The sequence below is a fragment of the Aythya ferina genome (genome assembly GCF_964211825.1).
Source record: "Aythya ferina genome assembly, chromosome: 1".
NCBI classification, from domain to species: domain Eukaryota; kingdom Metazoa; phylum Chordata; class Aves; order Anseriformes; family Anatidae; genus Aythya; species Aythya ferina.
This window is the reverse complement of record NC_140296.1, coordinates 185,959,207-185,985,345: the sequence shown is the minus strand read 5'-3', so window position 1 is coordinate 185,985,345 and position 26,139 is coordinate 185,959,207. Positions and strand designations below refer to the sequence as shown.

At 40.5% G+C, this 26,139-nt stretch overlaps 1 protein-coding gene across 2 annotated transcripts; it reads right to left on the bottom strand.

Annotated features, from left to right (window-relative positions):
* Window positions 1-4,673: 4,673 nt before the first annotated feature.
* Window positions 4,674-25,972, bottom strand: TUBGCP6 (tubulin gamma complex component 6). Of its 2 annotated transcripts, XM_084491566.1 has the most exons (26): window positions 25,894-25,972; window positions 24,817-25,630; window positions 23,300-23,463; window positions 21,732-21,942; window positions 21,040-21,213; window positions 19,833-19,954; window positions 19,428-19,503; window positions 18,820-18,929; window positions 17,000-17,091; window positions 16,761-16,900; window positions 15,965-16,114; window positions 15,213-15,294; window positions 15,041-15,129; window positions 14,753-14,868; window positions 13,964-14,102; window positions 13,756-13,872; window positions 12,188-13,502; window positions 11,729-11,784; window positions 11,290-11,476; window positions 10,851-11,019; window positions 9,764-9,905; window positions 8,555-8,749; window positions 8,154-8,286; window positions 7,708-7,921; window positions 6,872-7,071; window positions 4,674-5,174 (listed from the first exon to the last, which is right to left on the bottom strand). In XM_084491566.1, the coding sequence occupies exons 2-26, from the start codon at window positions 25,567-25,569 to the stop codon at window positions 5,083-5,085; spliced, it is 5,238 nt and encodes a 1,745-aa protein (XP_084347692.1). In that variant the 5' UTR covers window positions 25,570-25,630; window positions 25,894-25,972; the 3' UTR covers window positions 4,674-5,082. The 2 variants fall into 2 exon arrangements, with proteins under 2 accessions (XP_084347692.1, XP_084347693.1); XM_084491567.1 differs by lacking the exons at window positions 24,817-25,630; window positions 25,894-25,972 and having other exon boundaries at window positions 23,252-23,388.
* Window positions 25,973-26,139: the final 167 nt, after the last annotated feature.

Here is a 26,139-nt window from a genome sequence, read left to right as displayed (position 1 = left end):
CCAGAGGTGAGCTTTAATCACACTTTGTGCAAGCATAAGCAGAAACATTTTTAGTAGGCTAAATGGATCTGCAAAGCTTACTTCATGTGCAGTTTATTTTATTTTATTTTATTTTATTTATTTTTAATTCTAGAGTGTACTTAAACAAAAAAAGGAAAGCTCTGCAGGAGGATCTGGATAGGCTGCACCGATGGGCTGAGGTCAACTGCATGAAGTTTAACAAGGCCAAGTGCCGGGTCCTGCACCTGGGGCGCAATAACCCCAAGCAGAGCTACAGGCTGGGAGAGGAATGGTTGGAAAGCTGCCAGGCAGAGAAGGACCTGGGAGTGATGGTGGATAGTCAGCTGAATATGAGCCAGCAGTGTGCTCAGGTGGCCAAGAAGGCCAACGGCATCCTGGCTTGTATCAGGAACAGTGTGACCAGCAGGGCTAGGGAGGTGATCGTCCCCCTGTACTCAGCTCTGGTGAGGCCGCACCTCGAGTACTGTGTTCAGTTTTGGGCCCCTCGCTACAAGAAGGACATCGAGGTGCTTGAGCGGGTCCAGAGAAGGGCGACGAAGCTGGTGAGGGGCCTGGAGAACAAGTCCTACGAGGAGCGGCTGAGGGAGCTGGGCTTGTTCAGCCTGGAGAAGAGGAGGCTCAGGGGTGACCTTATCGCTCTTTTTAGGTACCTCAAGGGAGGCTGTAGCGAGGTGGGGGTTGGCCTGTTCTCCCACGTGCCTGGTGACAGGACGAGGGGGAATGGGTTTAAGTTGAGCCAGGGGAGTTTTAGGTTAGATGTTAGGAAGAACTTCTTCACTGAAAGGGTTGTGAGGCACTGGAACAGGCTGCCCAGGGAAGTGGTGGAGTCACCATCCCTGGAAGTCTTCAAAAGACGTTTAGATGTAGAGCTTAGGGATATGGTTTAGTGGAGGGCTGTTAGCGTTAGGTTGGAGGTTGGACTCGATGACCTTGAGGTCTCTTCCAACCTAGAAAATTCTGTGATTCTGTGATTCTGTGAAAAAAAAAGTTAATATTTTAATAATACAGTATAACAATAGATAATTAAACTGATGTTTAAATAGCATTTGCTCCATTTTTTTTGCTAAAAAGTTTTTTTTTTTTTTTTGTTAAAAAAAAAAAAAATGTAATGCCTTTTCATTTTTTCAGCTGGGGAACATGAAGCCCTGGGAACTGATTTCACTGAGGATGGCAGAGCTGTGCTGACTCCCTGGCATGGTAGGTTGCAAAGCCTGCTTGGTCACCAAGGCAGCCTCCCTCTTGTGGTGTGCGAGCTGCAGGCAGAAGCGAAAAGGATGCCTGGCTGATGCTGTGGGCAGCGCTGGGAGCAGCTGGGGCAGCTGCTGGCTGCTTCCCTCTGCCTTTCCCTGTCAGCACCACAGGTATTGTGTCTGAAACGCTCTTTTTTGCAATTTAACAAATTCAGGAGCAAGACTGACATCACGTTTCTGTTTGGGAAACTGGCATCTCCTCTCTGTCCTCCCCTGCCATTGCTGAAAGAAAAGAGGAGCGGCCTTTCAGCTCTTCCCCAGACTGGGAGGCACCAGATCTATCCTCAGTGAAAGAAAATGAAGCCATGAAGATGTCAAAGATGGACTGAGCCAGCTCGCCCTCTGCCCAGCCCAGGGCAAGCAGGCTGGCCATCCTCCACCATTCCTCTGCAATTAGGAGGTATTGGTTCCAAGTTTCTGAGGCAAAATTCAGCCTTGCAGAGGTTTCTGGATGACTTTCCTTTCAGTCCATGGCACTCAGAGGCTTTACTATGCAGAAAAGCGGAGCGCTTTGCAGAACTGACCACAGACTGTCACTGAGTTGAAAACACGCGTCAGTTATTCCAGTTTGAGGGGTTTCTTCATTTCTGAAGTGCTGTTTCTAAACAAGCAGTATTTTCCAAATCAGAACTACTAGTACTGGACAGGAGGAGGTTAAGTTTCCTCACAGCCCTCGGGTGCTGTTTGGCCTTTGTGGCTCAGCCAGCCCGGATAACAGGATAACACCCTAGTGTTTTGGCTGTGGCTGGGCCCTGTTTTCCCAGTCAAGGCCTTCTCTCTTTTTCTCACCCGCCATCCCCAAGGCCCCCAGACCGAGCGGTGGGTGAGGGGCTGGGAGGGGACACAGGTGGCCTGAAGTGCACACAAGGCTCCTTCCACACCTTAGCTCATCCCGCTCTGTGATAAAAACATAAAAATCAGGGGTGTCAGCCAAAGGAGCTGTCACTCCAAGCAGGGCCAGGCGCCAATCTTGTGGGAGGCGAGGAGTGAGGTCTTTGCATCATTTCCCTGCTCCTGCCCCCTCATTTTTCTTTCTCTGTTTTCCCTCCTGGCCCATGTTGGGTGGCGGGGGCTGAGGGAGCACCTGCGAGGCTGCTTGGCTGCAGGCCGGGCTCAGCCCACGCTCGCCTCTGTACTTTCTTTTCTTTCCTTAAGTCTTCTGTCTGTAAGGATCAAGGGCATCACTGCCAGGCTGCACCTGTAAAATCTTTTTTTTTTTTTCTTTTTTTTCAGAAGGTGCACCAAAGGGATGAATTTGGATACCACGCTCAGCGTTACAGAGCGGGGGCGAGGCGCAAGCGTGCGAGGCAAATGGATTTAAGCAGCAGCATTGGAGCTGACCTGCTGCAGGACACGTAGTCCAACCCCAGCCCACTAGCTTTGTAAATGTTTGAAAACTGGAAATAGGAAGGTGAAAGATGCATAAGGGATTAAGGAGGAAAAAAAAAAAGGCACTTTTGGGATAAATTTACAAGAAACTGACGGTTCTTTGCCAGTTTAGTGTGTCAGTAACAGGGAATGGAGTAAGCTGGAATGCAGCAACCTGAGGCAGGTTTTATAACACCGTGCTGGGGAATCTTGCACCAGTACGCAGCGGGAGGAGGATAAGCAGTGCGTGGGGCTGGCATTTGAGAAGTTGGATTTTTTTTTTTTTTTTTTTTTTTAGCTCCTGCTAACCTTCCTGTTTTCCTTCCTTACACAGGGCTCCTCTAGAAATCAAATGAGAGGCAATGGCTGCTCTTACATAACGGCAGCAGGAGCTCAGTTTTGGGTCTCTGAATCTCTCGTCCCTCTTCCCACGCAATCTTTGCACGCTGTGTCCGTGGCCTGCTCGGGCACTAAGGCAGGTCAGTTGGCTACAGGCGGGCGGTGGGGGCTTTCCTCCTGCAGTTGCACTGGGTTCAGGGGAACGCTGCGACTTTGTCCCTCTATTTATGCTGCAGTGCAGAGCGCTGAGGTCCCAAACACCAGCCGCTCCCTCTGGAAGCTGTTTGGCTGCTCTCTAGTGGAGAGTTGTGTGTCAGGACAAGGCAGCATCGGAACAGAAGGGAAACTTGTGCATACACACAGTTACTTGCCTTAGTTCTGGATGAGGAAGTCAGGTAGGCAAACATGCAACAAAATACATAAATCTGCAAGCCACCTGCTCCTTCCATCATTCCTATTCTGGGAGAACGAGAGAAGATCGGGTTTGAGACCAGCTAAGGAACTGCAGGTCACTAAGCTAAAGCTGCACACGTCCATGGAACCTGAGGAGAGGCATCCACTGGTCTCCAGGGAGACCTTAGTGCAGCCTATCAGTACCTAAAGGGACCTATGGGAAGGCTGTCAGGGAGTGTAGCAAGGGGGAAGGGCTTTAAACTAAAAGGGAGTAGATTTAGACTAGATATTTGGAAGAAATTCTTCACTCAGAGGGCGGTGAGGCACTGGCACAGGCTGCCCAGAAAAGCTGTGGATGCCCCATCCCTGGAGGTGTTCAAGGCCAGGCTGGATGGGGCTTGGAACAATGTGGTCTGGTTGGAGGTGTCCCTGCCCATGGCAGGGGGGTTGGGATTAGATGGTCTTTGTGGTCCCTTCCAACCCAAACCTTTCTATGACTCTGCACAGCAGAAGGAAATGAGTGAAGTAGAGCAGAGGTACAGAAACAGAATTGGTGTGTTACAGCTGGGTGTTACTTGATCTTTGATCCTGACTTTAGTACCAGAGCAGAAGCAAAACCCTCAGGTCAGCTTTACAGTTAATACATTCTGACTCTAATGCTTAGTTTATATTTCAGAAAGAAAAAGATATATGCAAAATTGTATACATATAAAAAATATCATGTTCAATATTCCATAGTACTGATATGTTGGCTGTGTCTGTAACTTTAAGTGATCACTAATCAGAAACTGAGAGTCTGATGACTGTATCTACATTTTAAGCAATTGTGACCTCATAATCTCATAATCAACGTATTCCAAACCTGAAAAATTCCAGGTGGACTGGAATTTTCATACCATTCACCACTTTCATACCATGAAGTTAAACATTCAGTCATCACTTCTGACAATGTTAAAAGGAAAAATAGAAAGCAAACAAGGAGCAGAAAAATTATTAAAAAAGTGAAATGTGATCCTGCAGCTGGGAGCAGCAGCTTGAGTTTTGTTTCAGTTTAGTGATGCTGAATTTCTGTTCTAGCTCTTTTACATAATCAGTGCAAAATAAGATGCATAGCTTAAATCAGGAGTAAGGAAAGTAAGTTGGGCATGAGTGATCCAAGTACCAAGCTTCTAGTGAGCAGATCTTACTGTGTTTTATCAAGGCCCCTTCTTCCACTGTAACTACCAGCCTTCAAGAAACTAATTACCATCTTTAGACTGAGAAGTAAGATCAGTGTGTAAATAAAACACATCAAATAGGTTGTCTGAACGGTTGTACCTCATACTGGTCTAAAAAATTGTAGAAAGTATATTTTATTTCACATAGATGTATTTACATTGGAGGAAATAACAACACTGAAAATACAACATTTACACATTCACAGATGTACAGTTCTACACTCTCTCCCCTGTTAAGACTTGGCACTCATCTTCTCTTTGCAATAATGACAACATCAATTCTCAGCAGATCAAGCAACTAGAAGGTGTTACAAATTTTAAGACATGTTCTCTGCATGTGGTGCTGATATTCTTCAAGCTATTAGATGATGGGTTATTTCACTGGAGAAAAATGCCTCTTGCATGGCATTTACATAAGCTTCTATAAGTTATAAGCATATAGGTTTATCTGTTTTGGCTTTACCATGCTATCAGTGATCCTTACTCTGAAGGTCTCAGTTATCTTTGTAGTAGTTATTAAAGTTGATTCGCAGTAGAAAGTCCTCCAAATGTGGCTGGTATCCTCTATTTACAAGCTTTGTTACCACTGGAAGAAGAAAAAAAAATAAGTTTCAAATAAGATTAATATTCTAATGTCAGTCAGTATCTGTGCATTTTTGTTTAAGAAAAACGAACAAACAAAAAAAAACAGCCTGCTGTTGAAATCTATGGACAATGGATACAAACGTGTAATTTTAAGTGAAACTGTATTATCCCAGTAAAGAATATGCTTTCTCCAAGCTGCTTTTACAACAAGATGGTATGTTCCTATCATAGTATCAGGTGACCAGGAAGCATGTTTAGGTCCTGTGGTGAACTCTGGGAGAGGTGTTCTGCTGAGGTTTTCTTAGGCAAAGTCCATTGTGAGAGAGGATATCAAACAAATTCCCTGGACAAATCGCTCAAGCTCTATGAATAAATGAACTGACTGCTCTAAACATCCTTAGTAACAAAGCAAAGGAGGCAACTGGAACTTCCTGAGCTCATAAACATCCCATGCACTAATAGAGAGGGAATCAGCAAGCAGCGGTAGCATGCAAGGAAGAAGGGAAGGTGTAGAGTTAGAAGTTAGGGCCTGCCCAACGCCATTGAAGTCCAGACTACTTTGTATTGGCTTTCAATGGATACTGGATCGATGCATTGTGAAAGAGAGCGCGCTACAATACACGGTGATCGGAAGAACAAGTGTAGATGAACAAGCACACGTTTGTTTTGTAGTGCTAAATAAAGAGGGTGTAAAGAACTGGGTCACTCGGCAGGTTTCCTTACAGGATGCTTTATTAATCTCTGTCCATGAAGCAACCATAGATCTCGTAGTATGGGCTTAGGTGGCTCCCAGGGGTGTTCTGACTTCCTGTCGAATTTGGAAGCAGCCATTCTAACTCATCCTGAAATATCTGTTTTTGGTCCTTTGACACCATTTTTGGACACCCTTAAAGAATAAGAAGGGCAGCTCATTTCCTGAAGAATATAACCTGACTTGAAAATATTCTAGAAAAAGAGAACTAAGGAAACATTCCACTTCCTCCAGGAACTAAGGGGTTTCTAAAAGAAACCAAACCCTGTGAACTACCTTTGTACTCAGGGGAAGGACAAGTAACATCTAAAAACATAAGCAAGGCCTGAAAGACAAATGGAAAGATGTATCAGCCGTTTCCTCATATTATAGACTAAGCTGATAGCAAGAAGAAATTTTATCACGTTAAAGGACAAAGCATTTGGCAAATGACCTGTGCTGTTGAAAAATACTTGCCTGGAGCATCGGATATAAGCTTCAAATGCTGCCAGGAGGCTCTCTGAGCCTTAGCCTAACATGGGAGTCAGAATTTTCAGATCTCCTAACAACAGTAATATTCAGTTGATGCACACAGATAAAGCTTAGAAGTAATTTTACTTATAACTACCTCTCATTGCTGCCAATAAAAAGTTCCGGAAGTCAATTCCAGAGAAAAGAGAAAGGTAAGCATAGAGAGAGCGAGCTAAGTAGTAAATATTTGCAAATTAGCAAAGCGTTATGGTCAGTTTGGGGATATCTGTTAGACTCCTTGCGTGGACATTTTAATTGATGGATATTCAGACCTTTGCAGGTAACACAGCTTTCATTTGAGAACTACATTTTCTAACACACAGTAAGTACACACATCTTCCTACTATATGCACCGTATTTCCAAAAGCTCTTTATAATGTTTTTTTCAGTTGGCTGTTTTCTTCTATCTTTGCCCCAGAAGTTATGCAGTTTCTTACCTTTGAATAAGAAGTGGGAATAATACTTGAAGGTATTGTACGACTGCTGCATCAAACCGAAGTTGGGATGAACAGCCATCTGCTTCCCAGCATCGAAGCTCCACGACTGAGAGATCAGCTGGCTGCGGAACTTCAGAATGAGGCTGAAGATGCTATGTATAATGTTCATCACAGGGGCAGCCTTCTCGGTCAACAGACCTCTAACGAAACAAAAACAATGTTAAATGTAATTGACACCATTTATGGGCCACAGGAAGAAAAAAACGGCGTGACAATCCTTTACATTGCCTCTTTAGTTGCTTTAAAAAACAGTAAATCCACAAGTCTGCATCCAACTGCAGCATTGATTTTAAGAAGGGCTTAATCCTAACATAGCTTGCTTGCTATTCCAAGAAACTGGTACTTGCACTTTTGTATGTGATTTCTAGAATGACTTGCACATTTGCACATGACAAGGATGGGGGTGAGAAAAAACAATTGTGGCAAGTGTGCCTTAGTCTTCAGATTAGAGCTGCCCAGCCTGGGTGGACTTGAGGCTTACAGCAACAGGGTGAACAGGAGCTGGAGACAGCTCCAAGGAGTCTGGGGGACTAAGGATGGGTAGCTGAGGAAAAGCATCAACGTATGGATCCTGTTATGTGCCATGATGTTTATTTCCCTTCATAAGAAGGCTTCTACTCCAGGCACTTTTATATATGAAGACTACTTATACAAAGACTTAGTCGTCTTTATAGTCAGAAGCCAATTTTGCACACATACGCTAGGCCAAACAGATGGGTAGACTGGCAGCTCCATTTACTTAAATATTTGAAGTAAAAATAAGCATGCTCGCTTGCCTGAAGATTGCTTTGTTGAGGTATTCAGCATGTGTTCTGTGAATTTCTTCCAAGTTGCCAACAGAAGACAGTTTGTTTCCAAATTCACACCACGTAACGTGAAGAATCTGATTAGCAATGTAACCTTGAATAACTTTCACAAAATGCTGCATTTCGTGTTTATACAGCTGGAGCTGTCGAAACTGAACAGAGTTTGATGTGCGACTCACTAGAGCTGAAAATAAAAACAGAAATATATTATCTTCAGGACCCACTGACACTGTCTAAGCTCATGATTCTTAAAAGAATGAACATTTCTATTAGTAGAGCCTGCTTAAAATGCCAAGGAAGTTTCTTTATTAACTTGTGACTTCTGAAGCTTGACATGACTGTTTTAAATCATGTTTATCATCAATTGTCAAGAACAGAGTGCTAAAAGCGTTTTAAACAGCACTTGTTATACATACCAGTGCGTTTTAGGTGAAACCAAACATCCTTGAGAGTCCACACCATGTGCTTCAACTGGAGCAAAAAGGAGAAGATCTTGTTGTATTTATTCATGCAGCTCTCCGTTATGACAATATTCAGAGGCCAGTCAACCTAAAAGAAATAACCGGGTGCTGATCGTAACGCATTTCTGTGCTAGACATTATTAGAATATTTCAGATGCAAGTACTTCAGAGACACATAAATTAATACATGTATATTAGTGTACTGCAATGGCCAGGATAGGTAAATCCTGTAATTCCAATTACACAAGTTTTGACTCCATTCTTAAAGGTACTCCATTATTAAGAACATATTCAACCACAGTACCTAAGAACCATGGTATCACTGCAGTACTACTGCTTTCTACACATTTTCTTACCTTGTACCTGAGCTCTAAGCAACTCAGAGCATCGGGTGCGTTAGGCTTGAACACTTCAGGAAGGTACTTGAGGGCAAAAGAAAGATTGGAAGCAAGCTGGGTGTCACCATGAAGACTGTACTGTAACGCTTTATTCAGGATAGAATTAAGAACCAGTGGATTCAGCAGTTCACCAGGTGTTTGCCCCGATCCAAGCTATGGGAAGAAGAAATCCTAATTACACAGTGTTAATAAAGAGTGATGGCTGTTGAACACAGGTGAATTAAAGTGGTGACTGCCCCCCTTGCCCCACCATTCAGACTAGAAGGTCCTACTTCTGCAGTAGGGATGCACAAGCAACTTATTGAAGAAACTTCGGAACTATTTCTGTCCGCAGCATCAAGGCAATCCCATACCTGCACTGATTTCTTTTTGACATGCTGGACTGCAGTGTGCTGTGGTTCGGGAGCTGCGAAGCTTTCCTGCTGCAGGGAATGCAGCCTTTGGGCTTCGGTGGGGCTGAAAGCCCCAGCCTGACTCCAGCCTGCCCATCTCACCGACTCAGCACCCTCAGAGGCACACAACTCAAGCTGTTCAAAGAGTCTAAGCCCCAGAGTGCTTCCCCTAGCTGGGAAAAGGATATGTGTATGTATCCTGGGACACAGGCATGTATCTGACTGACAATCACATAAATTAACCCTGGCCGTCCCTCCTACCTTGCTGCCTTCCCCTGAACACAGGGGTAAGTCACAAGAATGCAGCCTCATCAGAGAGCGCAGCACTCTCTTCAATATCCTCCCCTCTGCTCTATAGGATATTTGGGGCAAGAGTTGGCATTTTACAGCACAGGCCTTTGCACTGGATCTCAAGCAAGTTGCAACAGGCTCTTCCAGTTTTGCTGCTGGCAGATGGGAGTAGGCAGAGCAATACTGCTGCAGTTCTCAGAGGAAAGAATGAAATTTCCTTCCATAACTGTTGGTCTGTCAAAGTTAGAAATCATTACTCTCAGTGTGCCAAATACTCTCTGTACTGCTGGGATTAGCAATAGGAAATATTACTCTCTTCCTTAGGATCTGAGCAAAGGCCTTTTGCCTCAGTCCTTACGAGCTTAAGAGGCACAAGCTAGGATTGTAATTCACACCATTCTCTTACTCCCAGCCAAATGAATCCAGAGGAGACAAGCTAAAACAGACAACCAAAAAACAAAGGTTAAGAAGACACAGCAAATACCTTCTCAAACAACAGGTCGCTGAGTGACTGAGCAAACTCCCCATCTTCCATTAATAAAAAATGTCTCAGTGCTTCAAAATGCTTCTCTACGTTCAGCTCCACAAAGTAGTAATCAACTATTGCTTTGTTCACAAGAGAAACACTAAGAATGAAAACACAGAAAAGGTATTATTCTTACAAGGAACTCCTCCTTACTGTTAACATTCAGCTGTGGCTACTTCAGGTTAATGCTCCAGTGCTTTGATATCCAAGACAGGACGACATTCACATAAGCAAAAGAGAACGAAACAAAGCTTATGATCAAAAATCTTCATCCAGAATATGCCGGAATTAGAACCTGCCACTTCAGAAGACGGGGTTTAAACTTTAAATCATGTAATCTGCTTACCAGGGACAGGCTAATTCTGCCAGCACACAGCTCAGACTTAACGTACTCTGCTTTGCTGAAAACAGTCACCTGTATACACGTACCTCTTGTAGCCAAAATGGATGTTTAAAACTAAGCGGGTGAATTAGAGCTTTCTATGTAGAACTAATATACCACTAGATATATTAATAAAATGGTCCAACACATGTGTGGTTTCCTTTTATATACCAGCAGAACAAGAACAGCTTCTATTAAACTTCAAAACAGCCTTGAAGACAATGGAGTTCCCATAGAAACATAAAAATATCCTGCTCAATATGCACAAGATTTTGCATAAACAATTTTCTTTTGTTTCCTCATCTTTCACCTACCCAAGAAAGCACAAACCTTATAAATAATACACTGCAATGCAAACTGCTGCAAAATCCAGCATTCTGATAGCAAGCTCTTCCCCTCTAAGCCTTTGTATGTCAAAACAGACCTTCAATTTTTTCATTTACAATTAAAAATATATATTTATGTTGCTATTTATAATGTAAATCTGAACTTTTTAGCCAGTAATGGACATCCACTGGACCACTTCTGGGACCAAAGAGAAAATTTAGGAAAACACTTCTGTGTGCAACTCTAGTCTCAGAAAAGCACTAATGAAGAATACTGCATGAAGTGGGAAGAATTAATCAGTGTAAAATGGATTCCCTATTTCTAACAGGTACTCACTGAGAGACAAGGGGAGCAGTAATAGAACGTTTCATCAGCACTGGCAGGGACAGGAGCTCACTCAGCTGTACAGCCGTTTCATCTGTTGCTGACTGCACCATAGGGTCCACAGGAAAAGTGTATGATCTTGGTATCACATGATGCAGGAGATGGGAAACTGGTAGTTCTGCTAAATTTAAAAACATACAGACATTGTAAGTTGTTATACTTAAGCGATGTGATGATCTGTTTCTGTTAATCTCCACAAACCCCTCTGCATTAGAAAATCATGATGTGTCAACAAGTATTTCTCATCTTTGTGCTAGAAACAAATTGTTTAGGTGCAGTTCATAATATTGATAATTTACTGGAAATTCAGGTAGTTCTTCTGTCACTCAGCTTTCTTGCTCAAGTTTGCTACATCTTCCTCTTGATCTACTATTCCATGAGTTCTACTCACACATCAAATCGTAACTATCTTGGTATTTTTCAATACAGTACTGATCCGATAAGGCTTTCAAATAAGCTTGTTCTTTCTTCCACGTATCTTCCTCTTCCTCATCCTTAGTTTCAGGAGCACTAGGTTCAGACAGTACAGTTTCTTGAGGCCCAGTATCCTGTGGAACTGCTTTTTCATGTTCTTCTGCCTAAAAGAAAAAAAAAAAGGAAAAATTACTCTTAGGAGAGCTGCTGGTTTTGTATGTTGACACTTCATTTGTTCTCACAGGTAATTGACTAGTTGTTCCATTTGAAAATAAGAGAGCTTACCTGCCTATAGTTTTTTGATGTACAAAACCAATACAGTATTACAATGATTAATAAATTTAGACTGATTTACTACCTTAACTACTGGACCACTAGGAACAGGAAGCCTTCTGCACTCCTAGTTTGTTTCTTACCTGTATGCTCTGTGTGGAATCTGGAGAAGGGTCCTTGCTGACCCCATCTGCAATTACTGTAATTACAAATAAAGACAATTACTCAGACCTGCTTACAGTACTTAGTTCATGTTTCAGATCTGCTCCCAAAGTTGCTCAAAATTCCTCTAATTTGTCACAGAACCAGCCACCCCAGTAACAGTCCCTCTCCATAGTCACACCCAGGCAGTTTTGTGCATGTTCTCCACCCAGGATCACATGAGGTCCTGTTTCACAAAGTTTGGGGCCCTTTTTAAAAAATGTATTTTTTTTCTGTTTCTTTTATACAGGAGACAAGACCAAGTTAAATTCTTGCCTCTGAATTCTAATAGCACCTAAAATCATACATAAGGAATTCAGAAATAAGTACACATTTTGAACATGAACAGTGACTTTTAAAACCTCTTAAATGCTGACTGAATAAATGTAATTTTATTTTACCTTCTTGTTTCTCTTCTGGTGTGCATTCTTTTTTGTCATCTTCAGTAGTAGCATCAGGAAAGACTGGACCACTGTCAGATGACTGTGACTGTGGTGAAATCTTTTCCTTAGCTTGTGATGTTTTTCCTTCCTTTCTACTCGCTTCAGCAGGAGATAATTCTTCGTTGTACAGAAGCAGCTGAACTGTTGAGTCAACTGAAGGGCCAGAAATGGGTTTACGGTGAGGTATTGGATCATCTTCTGTAGATGGAGCCCACTGCCCTATCTGGATACTTGACTGGGATGCATGACCGAACGGGCTCCAACGAGATTTTGAAGGCTCTGTGTCTGAAACCAGCTCTCCAATTTTGATGTGTGACTGTGAGGCGTGCCCGTGGATGTTCCAGCGAGGTCTGGCTGAGACAACCTCTGACACGTTTTCACCGATCTTAATATTGGCATCAGATGCATGGCCGTGGATGTTCCACTGAGGCCTTGTGGGAGCCACATTTGACACATACTCGCCGATCTTAATATTGGCTTCCGAAGCATGTCCGTGAATGCTCCACCTGGGTCTCGAGAGCTCTACCTCTGAAGCATATTCCCCAATTTTAATATGAGCTTCAGAAACATGCCCATGAATATTCCACCGGGGGCGGGTAGACTCAACTTCAGGAGTGTAGCTGCTGATTTTTATGTGGGAGTCGGAAGCATGCCCGTAAGGATTTGAACGTGGCTGGTAAGTGTCCACCTGAGGCACATATTCTCCCACTCCAATGTTGGCATCAGATGCATGTCCGTGGATATTCCACCGAGGCCTTCTATACTCCACATCAAACGCATTTTCTCCGATTCTAACGTGTCCCTGCCAAGCAGCAGATGGCCTGAGAACTGTGTTAAAATCATACTCGTTTTGCTGATGGACTGGTGTATTGCCTTCTCCTTCCAGCGCTCCGCTCAAGACAGGCGGATTTTCATTTAACTGAGAAGTCTCCGAGAGATCTGAGTTAATATTTCGAAATGCCTCATCTAGCAAGGATCCTTGCACGCTAATGGCAACAGGTTGTTCATCTTGTGGCTTTGATAAGAAATCTTCTATATTCACATTGGATTCGGGTGAGGAATCAGCACCGTATAGAGGGCTGCATGCTTGCTCTGAACTTTGGGGATTGCTTTCGGACCCTTCAGCTTTAGGCTGAAAATGCTGACCAGCATTATTACTTGTCACCTGTGGCACAGTCAATGCTTTGTCAGTAGAAGTAACATATTCCAGTCCAGGCTCGGAGTCTTTTCTGTCAGCTGGCTCACTAGGATGCAGAGGTTTCACAGATGATACCTGAAAGAGAAATGATTATTTCACTGTATGGCTAACCACATAATCAAGCTACTTATTAGGGTACCACTTTATTACATGTAAGGTTTTAATTTTTCCAAATTTTTACAGGTATTACTAATACTGTGGTGACTACTCACTCACCCTGCTGCTATAATGAACCTTCTGTTTACTGAACGGAACTGAACTATGAAATGAACTCCCCGAGGGAAACCTGGCACGCCTACCTGGAGTTTATGTAAGCAAATAAACTCACTTGTGAACGTGGATCTTCCACAACGGTGTTTCTATCTAAAGCCAACTGGCACTGCTTATAAGGAATAATATCTAATTTTCTCCTGTAGTTTCCATCTGGAAGTTTTTCAAGCATTTCCTGTAAATAAAAATGACAAAACAGAAGTCTTACAATGTACCAAGTACTAGATTTTCTACAGAACATTTCTTTAAATCTTTTCAGAAAATACCTCGATGCGTTTTTGATCTTCCAGTAGAAACTTAATACGGGCTGTTTCCAACTTGTGTCGCTGGATTTTCCACAAAGCTCTTTGTTCCCTACGGGCTGCATCATCAGAAAGTTTGCTATAATGGTCAATCAATTCTTGCCTAAATGAAAGAAAAATAAAGTTACAGATTTCCACAAACTGATTTTCCTCTTCCCTTCTGACGAATAAGCCCTTTTTGAACTTCAGAACTGAGAACTAAATTTTTAACAGTAAAAAACAGAGGCTTTAACAGTAAAAAAACAGGACTGTATTCTTAGCATATTTGTGTTCCTACAGCTATGCTAGTATGTCATTCATTTTTGTAAGTATTTTTAGATCTAACAGTATAAAATGAAATACAACTAGATGTACAACAAAAGCAAACCAAATAATTAATCATCAGTGTAAACTCCTCTGCTTTTTACTTCCGATCTGAGACATACACATGACCACTTTTGCTGTGGGCTCAGCTTTTAATTCTAAGATGTAGCTAACATTTTTCTTTAACCTCGTAACAAAAACCAGACTGGACAGGATTGGCACAAATCAGTGGGTCTCAAAATATTGAACTGCTAAACTATACTAAATCACAAACTTGCTCATAGATCACAAAAAATCCTTGCATCTGTCTTTTAACTACAAACATTACAATGTCTGGGAATCTCTGGGTACTGTTAATGTCATAAATTGCAAAATAAAGTATTTTTTTCTGAGGTCTTCATGACAATTTCTGAGTATCTAAGCTTGGGAAGGCCAGTAAGATACGTTTACCTTGCTTTTTTTTCTAGTTCCTCTTCTAAAGCTTTCAGTCTTCTTTCTCTCTCTCTGAGCTCTCGGGCATAGCTGAAATCATCATCAATCTCCTCTTGTTTTATTGCAAGGCGACGCTGCATAAATATTTAAAACCTTTAAAAGCCACTCTCAGTACCAGCTGTGATGTATGCATCTGCACAAAGTTCTTATTTGCACCTTATGAGCTATCCATTCAACTTCAATACTGTAATTCAAAATAACCTTTCAGTGATTTGTCTAAGAAATACACTTAGCCTTTAGAAATACCTCCTGGTCTTTTGCAAATTGCTCCTTCAACTTCTGAAACTGTTCGCGTTTCTTTGCATCCAAAGCCATTCGTTCTGATATTTGTCGATCTGTATTTCAATAGAGATACTGTTACTATACATTAACAAACCCACTAGGACACACGAACACATGAAGCTCCATCACAGCTTACCATTAATGGCTTTTAGTACTTTGCTAGCACTTTCTCGAGCGTGAACAATTAACTCTTGTTTGGCGATTTCCATGCGCAAATCCTAGAAGAAAATAAAAATAAATCAACCAATCAGAAAAAAAAGTCAACAGGTAGAAATATTTCTATTATTTGAGACTTGGAAATACACCACCACTTAGACAGAAGCACACTTTAAAATTAATCCATGATTACAGTACCCAAATATGAATCCAGCAATTAATTAAAATGAAAGTATATAATCAGTTAAAACTATTACTGAAAGCTTATTAATCTTTAGACCTTACATCAAACCAAACCAATCCAGTATACATACACATTGATGCAATATGAAAGACAGAACTAAAAGTGTTCTGACAAAATGATTAGCTGTGCAAATTATAAAAAGAGCATTATCTGAATACTAATTAGCTTGTTGCATTTGTTAAATTAGAACCTAACAGTATTTTCAGTGCTTTTCAGCAGCAAGGCAAATCTCTTGCTGCAAAGAACTAAAATGGAAGTCCAAGCCTCCTTGAAAATATGAAAATGCTGAGAAATAACAAGACACTGCCTCATGTTTTATATGTTGTCTTAGAGGATTATTTGCTGCACTAACAATTCAAACAGCAATTGGCAAATGAGAAAATTATGACCATGAATATAAATTCTTTCTAAGTTACAACATAAAACAAAGAAGAGTATTCAAGAAAAGAAATCCCAACAATGAGATCTTTATTTTTTCATTCATTTACCTTTTCCTCCTTGCTTATGGAACTGTATCGGGCAATTCTCTCCATTCGACCTACGTACACCGCACAATCTCTCTCTATTTCTTTCAGCTCCTCAAGTGAAAAAATAACTGAAATTCGGGGAACAGGTATATCTGACCAACATATATAATGCTGAAAAATAAAGAGAAATTTACTTTTAAATATATTTTTAAAATTGTAAAATATTAGATTATGAGCTCATATTACAATTTTTCTTCAGACACCTCTGTGGTTGTTTCACTGGTGTGCACACCCAGAAAAGAGTGAAGACAAAAAGTATTTTAACATGTTCTTCTTACGAAGTACAAAACTTGTTCTGCAAAATACAAATAAACAACTATTGAAGTTCTTTTTGGAAAGGCAGTGGTAGAGCTGAAATACATGAGCTATGCAGAACTGTAACTAAGTAGACCTAGTAACTAACTAGACCTAGTAACTAAGGTGTCTTGAGTGAAAAATGGAAGGCACTTGCTTGGAAGCCTACATCATCACTCCTGCTTTCAATATAATGGAAAAATAGAAACCTAGCTTGTGCATTGTATATGATAAACCTGATGCTGTTAAAAATGTGCATTTCTGCAGTTCAGAAATTAGCAAGCAGAGTGGATAATCAGCTCACAAATACTTGACACCAAATAATTGACTTTCATGAATCAACCTCTTGCTTATGCAATACCAGTTACCAATAAAGGAGTCACCTTGCTAAAAACACAGTAAAAGTACTCTAAAGAGACGTGATTGTTTCAATATGATAGGAAAGAACTAAACCAATACTTACCCTAGGACAACACAGTTTCAGCAAGTTTATGGTTTTCCCACATATGTATACATCATTGGCAATATGTTTAAGAAATACCGGGACACAATCTTCTACTTCTTTTGAAATCAAGACATAACCGTGAGTCCAGTAATGTTTATCTGCATATAAAATATATAAATATTTCATAATTGTGTACATTGTGTATATATGTATTTAAAAATTGTGTACATTAGAAATGTTCTGTATGCATATCATACCTCTGAAACAAAGATAATCCTCATTCACCTGAATCATGAATTCTCCATAAACGTCTCGGAATACACCGCTGTATACCCAATCATAGATAAATCTAAAAGAAATATAATTAAACAATACTGAAAATCAATCCTTTTGCCTTCTCATCTTTATGACAACCATATAATTAGTGTATTCTTTAAAACATCAAAGCACACAAGTTATAGACAGGATAAAAACAAGCAATTAAGTGCTGTCACACTGATATTTAAAGATATATACAGGACTGTGTGTATACATTTTTCTTAAAAGAAACCACCTTGATATAGAATATTTCACTGATAATTAGTTAAGATCAAAGAACACTGCCCTAGTTATTCCTGTATATAAATTTATCAAGTATATATTAAAAGGCTCCAGTCACACCGGTGACACACATTTCAGTCTCATCAAAAGAGTACAGAGCGAGTGAGAAGCAGGACAGACTTATTTTAAAGAGATGTTGTAGGAAGAAACTGAAAGGGTATAAAACAAAGATACACTACTAAGCACTTTTTCTCTGGACCTAGAGACATTTTTAATATGTGAGCAATCATGAGAACACCTATTTTGGAATATTCTTTCTTTTTCCTATTTCCTCTGTGAGATCCTAAACTTTTTTAAAAATAAAAAAGCAATTACCTGAAGCTATAGATAAAAAGGTTCTGAGCACCTTGAAGTTAATCTTCTCTTTTCTTAATAGTTCCTACACTAACACCATTTCTAGAAGCTGGGTCAGTGAAACAACAGCAAACCTCTAGCGTAGGAACCACAGTTCCATTTTAAGGTAGTAAGTAAAAAGTTAAGAACTTCCCATGTATTAGAACTGAAGTTTCTATTATCTATTGGAGCAACAACTTCTATCAGTTAATTTCTCTCAGATTGATAAACGAGATAACGCTTTCTTCAGAGGATGGATGCTGCCTTCCATGGCAGCCCTGACAGTCTATGATTGATGTTTTGCAAAAAGTTTAGGAGTCAGTGCTGTAAATAACTATGTATTAGTACACGTAACTTCATATTTTTCAGGCTCCTAGTGATGCCATGATGTCCTGCCCTTGGTATTTCAGAAACCTGACTATATGGTATTAATTGCAGGGCAGGAACTGTTTCAATACGTCTCCTGTTAAATTGAGAAAATCTGAAAGTAAATTTCTCTGAAGAACAATTTAAGTTAAAGGAAGAAAAACTACGGGTGGGCATGTTCTAATCTTCAGTTTAGAACATTTCGACAGATTTTGTTTTTCTTTTTAAAATCACTGCATCTATTAAGTATCATCATAAACTGATAATGGACTACAGCTGTAATCCCTGTAAACAGCTATTTAAAAAAAAATTATACAGTAGTGTCACTTCAGAAGTATATAAAATAACCATTTCTAAATTGGTGTGCGTGCTTAACAAATCTGTGCCAATCCAAGGAACACTACTTCCTGCTGTTAGTTAGTTATATCTACTTAATGAAAAATATTATTTTTTATAAGTATTATTTTTGTGCTTACTGAAAAGCTCATAAACACAATGGAAATAACCATGAGCTTTCCTAGTTTGCAAAACACCAAGAAAAATGCATCATTTGCCAGTTTCAGCATTTTACATATGTTGTTACTGAGCTGGAAAAGAGAGGGAAAGAAGCATTCAGCAAAATGAATGGACCTGAATATGTATTTAGCAGATACAGTCACATCTTATATTTTATCTGAAAATGTTAAGAGCAGTTGTTAACGGTTAGCAGAGTTGCTGACCATATTGCAATTTAAAATTGTTCTTAAACACAATTATGCACAGAACAGCGTGGACGCACCTTGTGTATGGTTCACAACTCGTCTTCAACAGAGACAGAAGAACCGGATAATGCTCATTGCTACAGTTGTTGAGAGCCTCTTTATATAGATACGAAAGCAATTTCACACCCTAAAAAAGAAAAAAAATATTCTAATATTAGATGACAAATTCCACTACAACTTTAATAGCAAAAGATTGATGAATTGAACCTTTAGATCTGTTTGACTAGACAGAGAAGTCTGGATTCACCTTACTTTAGATCATAACTGCAGTTATGATGACTTTATCTGAGCTAGCTAACCCATTGTCACTTCAAACATACCTGTTTCTCTCCAGTGACTATAGAGTTGGATTAATTTGTTTTGCTACAAACATCTCCTTTAGGATGAAATTAAATGCACTCTGAAGCTTATTTATGGTCCTTTCTTTACTTCAGGATTCGACAATACAGGACAAAATTCCAATTTTTTTAAATACTGGAGAAAAGACCCCAACATTCTAACTACAGGCACAAGATCATATCTTTGGTAGAGTAGAAGTATTTTATGTAAAATCCTACCTATTACTGAAAAATATTGTCATTACTGTAACCAGAACAAAACATAAAAAGATCAAATCAATGATTACCGTAGGAAATGAAGAACCAGCTCCGCCACTGATCCCCAGTGTTGTTGTTCCTATACCACAAAGTTCAGCTAGGTATCTATAAAAAACATCAAAGCATATATAAGAAATTCAGTCAGAAGACTCTGAGATCACAGTGATGTGAACTTTGCTATAGCTGAGTATCATACAATGACCCTATGGTTTCATCTGTATGATAAAAGGGATAACAAAGAAATCAAATGCAAGACTTTACATGTTTTTCCTAGAACATTCAGGGATATAAAGAAGTCTTCCTGTGAAAATGCAGGAAAAATACTGAAAGACTATGTAAGAATGGCTGTCTAATATTGTCTCTTACAGTATGCAAGAAATAGATTATATTTTTTCTTCTATGAAAAGCTTAAATATTTAATGTTATTCTCTTACCTCAACTGACGACCTAATTTTCTGAAGAGAAAGCTGATTGTCAGAAGACTCAAAGTAGGAGGCGTTGACAAAACACAGGCTCGGTAATACTGAAGATACTTTCTCAGACCACTTGTGAAAGCCTAGTATCAATAGAAAATGTTTACAAAGTCTCACTGTTAAAGTTGGTCACAATCTACTTTCATCTCCCATCAATTGTAGCAGCAGGAAAACAAACCTTTAATAAAATATTTTGTGTGTGGAGGTGAGAGGGACTTGTATACAAAAGAAAGAGTCCACACAACTTCAGACACTCAGACTAGCCAGATGACTCCTTTATACTCATTCTACATCCAGTGCACAGATGTACTGTACCCAGGCACAGCACAATAGAGCCTCTTGGTTCATCTTCACAGAATTGCCCTTTTGAAGAGCTTCCCATTCTCTAACAGCTCTATGGTGAACCTAGGGAAACGTGTTTCCTTACTTCCATGCTTAGACTGGATAATGGAAAAAACTCTTCTAAAATGTCTAACTCTTTCTAGCATGATTAGGAATTGAATATGATTTTTTAATTCAATTTCTATTAGCATAACTGCAAATCAAGTATGAAGAAGGCATACATTTTCATAACTAATCCTAGATGAATTCCCTGCCTTAGAAAGAAACAAATTCAATTGGTATCACACAGTGTGCATCCAGCTCAGCCTAAGATACAGAGGTTTTACAAGGAAAATTTGCACTTAATAATTCTGAACTGAGAAAAAGCAATTAAAGCTATTAAATATCATGTTTCTCTATTTCAGTTTCAAAGTATACATATGATATATATTATATATATACCCACACATACTGTATTAAGAAAGCTATTGTATTTTAAGTTTATATGTTTTAATGTATAAATGTTTCTAAAATGTCTAAAAATTCTATCCCTTTAGATCTCAACAAAACAACATGAGTAAACAAATCATACTACAAGTAATGAAGCCTTTTATCTGTTGTTTCAGTGCAGGCAAACCCTAAGTGCCCACAGCTCTGATTTTAACAGGGCTTCACAATGGCACTGTTCATTCCTGACCCGGGATGAATAAATAGAAATACTTGTACTGAAAATGCTTTACAGTTTTTCAGAAAGCAGAAATTCCAGTCTTACGTGAAATCAACATTGCCTTCTCAACCTAAAATAAGTGGCCCATTAAATCTCGATGATTTAAGGCACTTGTGCTACCTGAAACACAAGCCCTTTGTTGTATGAAGAATCCAGGACTGGCTGAAGGGAGAAACGACTTAGCCGTGTGTAATAGGTCCCATATTCTGCAACTTCCGAGAGCAGGTTGTGCATCGTCTCCGGAGACGTTCCAGATACGTAGACTCCCTCCTTTATCACAAATGTCTGGGCTGCCTAAAAGGAAACGAGGAGAAATAAAAAAAAAAACAAAACAGCTTCAAATATTTCACAGCTGTATTCTGATTTAAAATAGCAAACATTTACATACCTAAATATGGATGTATGCAGACACATTTTCAGTTTAGATACTCTGGTGACTCAGAGTACATATCTAGGACAATGTGATAAGCATATTAAATTGTAGCAAAAATTTTAAGAGCATGAATGATATTTTCAGATATACAGAAGAAGACTCCTTATCCCATTTCTTAATGAAAACCCAGTCTACAAAACTATTTATGCTTCTAATTTCAATAATTCATTTTCACTTTGAGAATGACAAGTATCTTCTGCCTTTTGCAGTAAATCATAATTCCAGTATCTAAATATGACCTTATTGCAGTTAGGTCACATTCAACTTTTTAGCAGTATCCACAAATGCAAGATCTCAAAAGAAATAAATGTATTGAAAAGGAAGCCTCTACAAAAAGAAAGAGATGCAACTAGGAAGTGCAGTTAAAAATCTTCCATACCTGATTGAGTGAAAATGTGGCAGATACCACACCAATGAGGACATTCAAGACATCCTTAACCAGTTCAGGTTCTTTCATCAGCACAAGTTGTGGAAGCTGTAGTACTGTGTTACTAAACAACTGCAATTCTCCTTCTCGAAGTTTGTAAAATTTATCAAAAGCTTCTCTCCCAGCCTCAGTAAGGTATGGTTCTTCTTTCTTACCAGGTGGACTGTCAGAGTAAATGAAACATTAAAAGGTGACTACAGGAGAAGAAAGAAATATATCTCCTAAAAATAAATAAATTAATTCATTAAAAAGGGCATTTTAGAATTTTATGCAGCCAGTGATGTGTACTGACTACAGAAAAGGTTACTAGTAATATATTACATTGTCAGAGGAACGGTCATGCACTCAATGAAACCACAGCCTTAACTCAAGACAATGAAACTGGCAGATAATTTGAACATCATCTGAGAAACAGAGACCTTGCCTGAGAATTTCCAGCTTTGTTTGTGGCTTTCCCTGCTGCAGTTTCCTTATTAGGAAAATGAGAGCAATATGCTCAGAATACCATAATGACTTGTATGAATACATTTTACCTCTTCCCTGTGAGAATTACCATCCTCTCCACAACAGATTTTCCTTCCAATTCTTTGAAAAATTCCAAGTTCAAATAGTTTTTATTACATGAAAGCTTCAGGTATCTCGTCTATACTTGACTCTAAGATCCTTAAAATCAAAGCGGTAACAAGAAAAACTGTCTTTTACTCTGAGCAAAGCCAGAGTGTGCTATAGTGGCTTTGAAAAATCAGGGAACAGAAATGAGCTTCTTGGGCTCAGAGTGGAAAAACCACAGCATGGCACTGCAGAAGATGCATCGCTAGACTATTACTTAACGTTTCAGAAAACATACAGAACAAATTGCTCCGAGTATCAGGCACACCACTGTTCATCAGAAATGTAAGAAAGATATTTGCTGTATCTATTTATTTTTTTTAGGGAAGCTAGGAAGCTTTTAATAGGACTACCTAGAGCATTCTTTCAGGAGATGTATCTTCTATCCAACAGTCAAAAGAACTACAGGTCTAACACCACCACCAGGACATCAGTTACCATGACTTTTGGTTACAGACAAACGAAAAAGGAACACAACACTGGGAAATAGGGGATTCTTCTAGCACTCTACAACTGGCATTTCTCTCTAGAAATTGAAAATATGAAATCATTTGAGAACGAAATAAATTGCATAGTGCATAGAGTCAGATTAGTTAGGAAAATGTTGCCTTTCACATAATCAGCAGGTGTTCCTGTAAGCCCTTCAGTGTTTTTGACGAAGATAATTTTATGTTTTCCTATAAAATAGCTGAAATTTAGGAACTAGCTTGTGGAAATTGCATGACCTTTTTTGCTCTCAGATTTTTTGCAATCCATTAATGCAATGGATTGAATTCTGTCTATTAAATACACAATTTTCCTGTTGTGTATTTAATTCCTCTACTGAGGTCATTTGGAATTAAGGATGAAATGCACCTTCATACATTTGCATACGACGCACAGGAAGTTTGCCAATAACATCAGACACGTACTATCCAATTCTTTCCCAGCATCTTCGTTTGCTCGGTCCGTAGGTGAGCACTGCATCCCACAGGTCGATGTCTGGAGTCATGCTTGGCTCTGACTGAGAATCGGGAGTCAGGTTGGACGCTGACTGGAAGCCCTCATCTTCTGACTGGTCTATGCTTTGAGGAACCTGCCAGAGAGAGTTCAAGCTTTGTATATGAAAAGATACTACTGGAGAAATATATGCTAATAACGAAGATGTTTTGCTGTCATTTGTGATTAAGAGACTCAATGTAGCTCAACCATAGCCCACCCACCCCTTCATATCTATTTTAAGTTTCTCCTGTAAGCACTCCTTCATTTGTTATGTTTCTGCAGGTACCAGTACCTACACACAAAATGGCAATGACATCAAAATAATATACCAAGCTTGTGACATTAAAATTTACTCCTTTGGTAAGCTTATACAAATTGACAATCTGAGCTCTTAGATATTCAACAATACGTAACACTAATAAAACAATACTGCTCAGAATATCTTTTAAACAGGTTACTAAAGCCCTAATTCTTCAAATTTGCACACATTTTGCTCAATATAATGAACATAGTTTGTTCTCTTATGCTTGTTCACATGCAGAAAATCTGCAAACGTTCGAGCACTTATATGCCACATCCTCAACTCCCACTCAATTCAACAGTTGTATGCGCAGAATAGTTCCCAGTTTTAGTAAAAGATGATCACAATTACATCCGCAGAAACACAGCATGTTCTTCAGGAAATCTCACACCCTGCAGTCTGATGGAAAGAGCACAGCACTCATTAAAAAATTTCTGCCTTCCCTCCGTGATGATTTGCATCCATACGTGCACAGGGGATTTCTTTTTTAATGTGTCTGCATTCAAGTTTCAGTTAAGACCTAGAGTTAAGGGAATTGCAAGCACTATCCATATGTTAAATAGAGCAAACAAAACATGGATTAAAAAGAGAAATACTAAAAATCTTACCAGCACAGTAAAAAACAGAAAGAAGGGGAAAGAAAGTATATTTATCTAGTACCTCTATGAGAATATAAAGTAGCAAAAATGAATAGGATGGACAAAAAAAATGATAAAGCAGAAACTGTACACAATGAAAAGGCCACAGGACAGCAGGACCCTGGAGGTTTTATGAAATATAGTAACTGACAAAAATGGTTTAGGATTCAACAAGCCAAGAAGAAAATACAAGTTAGGTCACACAAGCACATACATTCAGACAGGAATGCTTAAGCAGTCAGGCTGAATGGTAACAGACAAGACAAGGCAAAGGAGTTCAATATACAAAGCAGGCAAAAATGTAAGCAAAAGATTACTAGGGTGGGGAAGGCTGATGGCTTCATGTCACACAGCCTACAGACACATGATTTTATGCTCCAGCTTAAATTCCAACCCTGTCACGTTTCCATCACACATGAAATTACTGCCTGTATTTTAAAAAGACAGTTTCAAAATGGCCTACTGAAAGCATGCATGCACTCTGAGTCCAAAACAAATGATCCCATACTTTAATTGCAAGTCCAGACAAATCTGCATTGTCAGGCACCGGCGGCAAATCCAACTTGATGTCCATATCATACGTACGGCTGTGGACAAGAGCACCGAAGAGCGAGACACGTGTTTCTCTCTCAAACTTGTCACCAGCAGGATAGTTCTGGGAGAACAAGCCTATGGCAGGGAGTCCAGTTCCAGGAGCAGCCTCCATTATCTGAAGCGTCTTCTGAATCGTGTCATTGAACTGACATTCTTCGCTAGTTATTAGAGATTGTATATCGGCCTCAAACACACTTACATCGTAATAATCATAACCCTGATACTTGACGTTTCTCCCAACATATTTGTTGTTTTGGAAATAGTCCTTTTTTTGTGGCACGAGCTGAGGAGGGCCTGTCCCAGCAAGCTGTACGAGGAGATCCAAGACAGAATTAACCTCGGTAAATGGTAAGCAGTCTGCTGTCTCCAGCTCCTCCACCAGACTCTCCAGTCTGTCTGCCTGAGCACCCAGGCCACCAACTCGCAGGTTGAAAGACAGCATCAAAATTTTGTTTTTCACGGGAAGCCTGGAAACGTTGGATTGCAGCTTACGAGCCTCGTCTTGGAAAAGGTTCATGAAGAGGGCGTTATACGCGACCCTCTTCAGATTTTGCTTCGCCCTCCTCTTGCTGATCTTCCGCCTGCCCAGGTGGACCTTCCACGGCAAACCGGCCAAGTGTGCTTCACACAGGTCGCCGAAGAGCTGCGTAATGCTCTCCATTTCCATCCCCACTGCCAGGCTACAGCAGCTACAGCCCGACGCCGGCGCTCTGGTCGCATGTGAGGACCTGGAAAACATCAGGAGGGAACGGAGGCGTTTGTGACACAGATACGAGAAACTGGCGAGCGTGCTTTAACTGAAACACAACGAGAGAGAAGCACACCGACACAGTTCGCATTTAGGACACGAGCTGTAAATAACAATCACTGGAGTGTTTTCACAAACACAGCGGGCCCCGGCGCGCAGCTGAGGCCCTCGCCCCCCACTCCCCCAGCACCTCCCGGCCGCTTGGCCGAGAGCAGCCCCGCAGCCCCCGCTCCCCGCCCGTACCTGGGCCGGGCTCCGCCGCGGCTCCCGGCTCCGGCACCGGCCCCGGGACGTCAAAGGCACGTCACGGCCATGCGACGGGAGGCGGCGGTGCCGAGGAGGCCGCCCTAGGGCGGGACGGGGCGGCGCTGAGGCGGCCATGAGGCGGGGTCGGCCATGAGGCGGGAACCCTGAGCGAGGGGGCGGCCGTGAGGCGGCACCGCCGCCGCCCAGTACGGGGCTGTTCTGGGGTCTCTGCGCGGCTTTCCC

Bases quoted from the DNA above. Each gene is read 5' to 3' on its own strand.
- TUBGCP6 (XM_084491566.1), bottom strand. From the start codon at position 25,569: ATGGAAATGGAGAGCATTACGCAGCTCTTCGGCGACCTGTGTGAAGCA. The intron at 16,115-16,760 runs GTAAGTATTGGT...TTTATTTTTCAG, and splicing joins TGAAACTGTGTTGTCCTAGG to CATTATATATGTTGGTCAGA. The intron at 8,287-8,554 runs GTAAGAAAATGT...TATTTCTTTTAG, and splicing joins GCTTAGAGCTCAGGTACAAG to GTTGACTGGCCTCTGAATAT.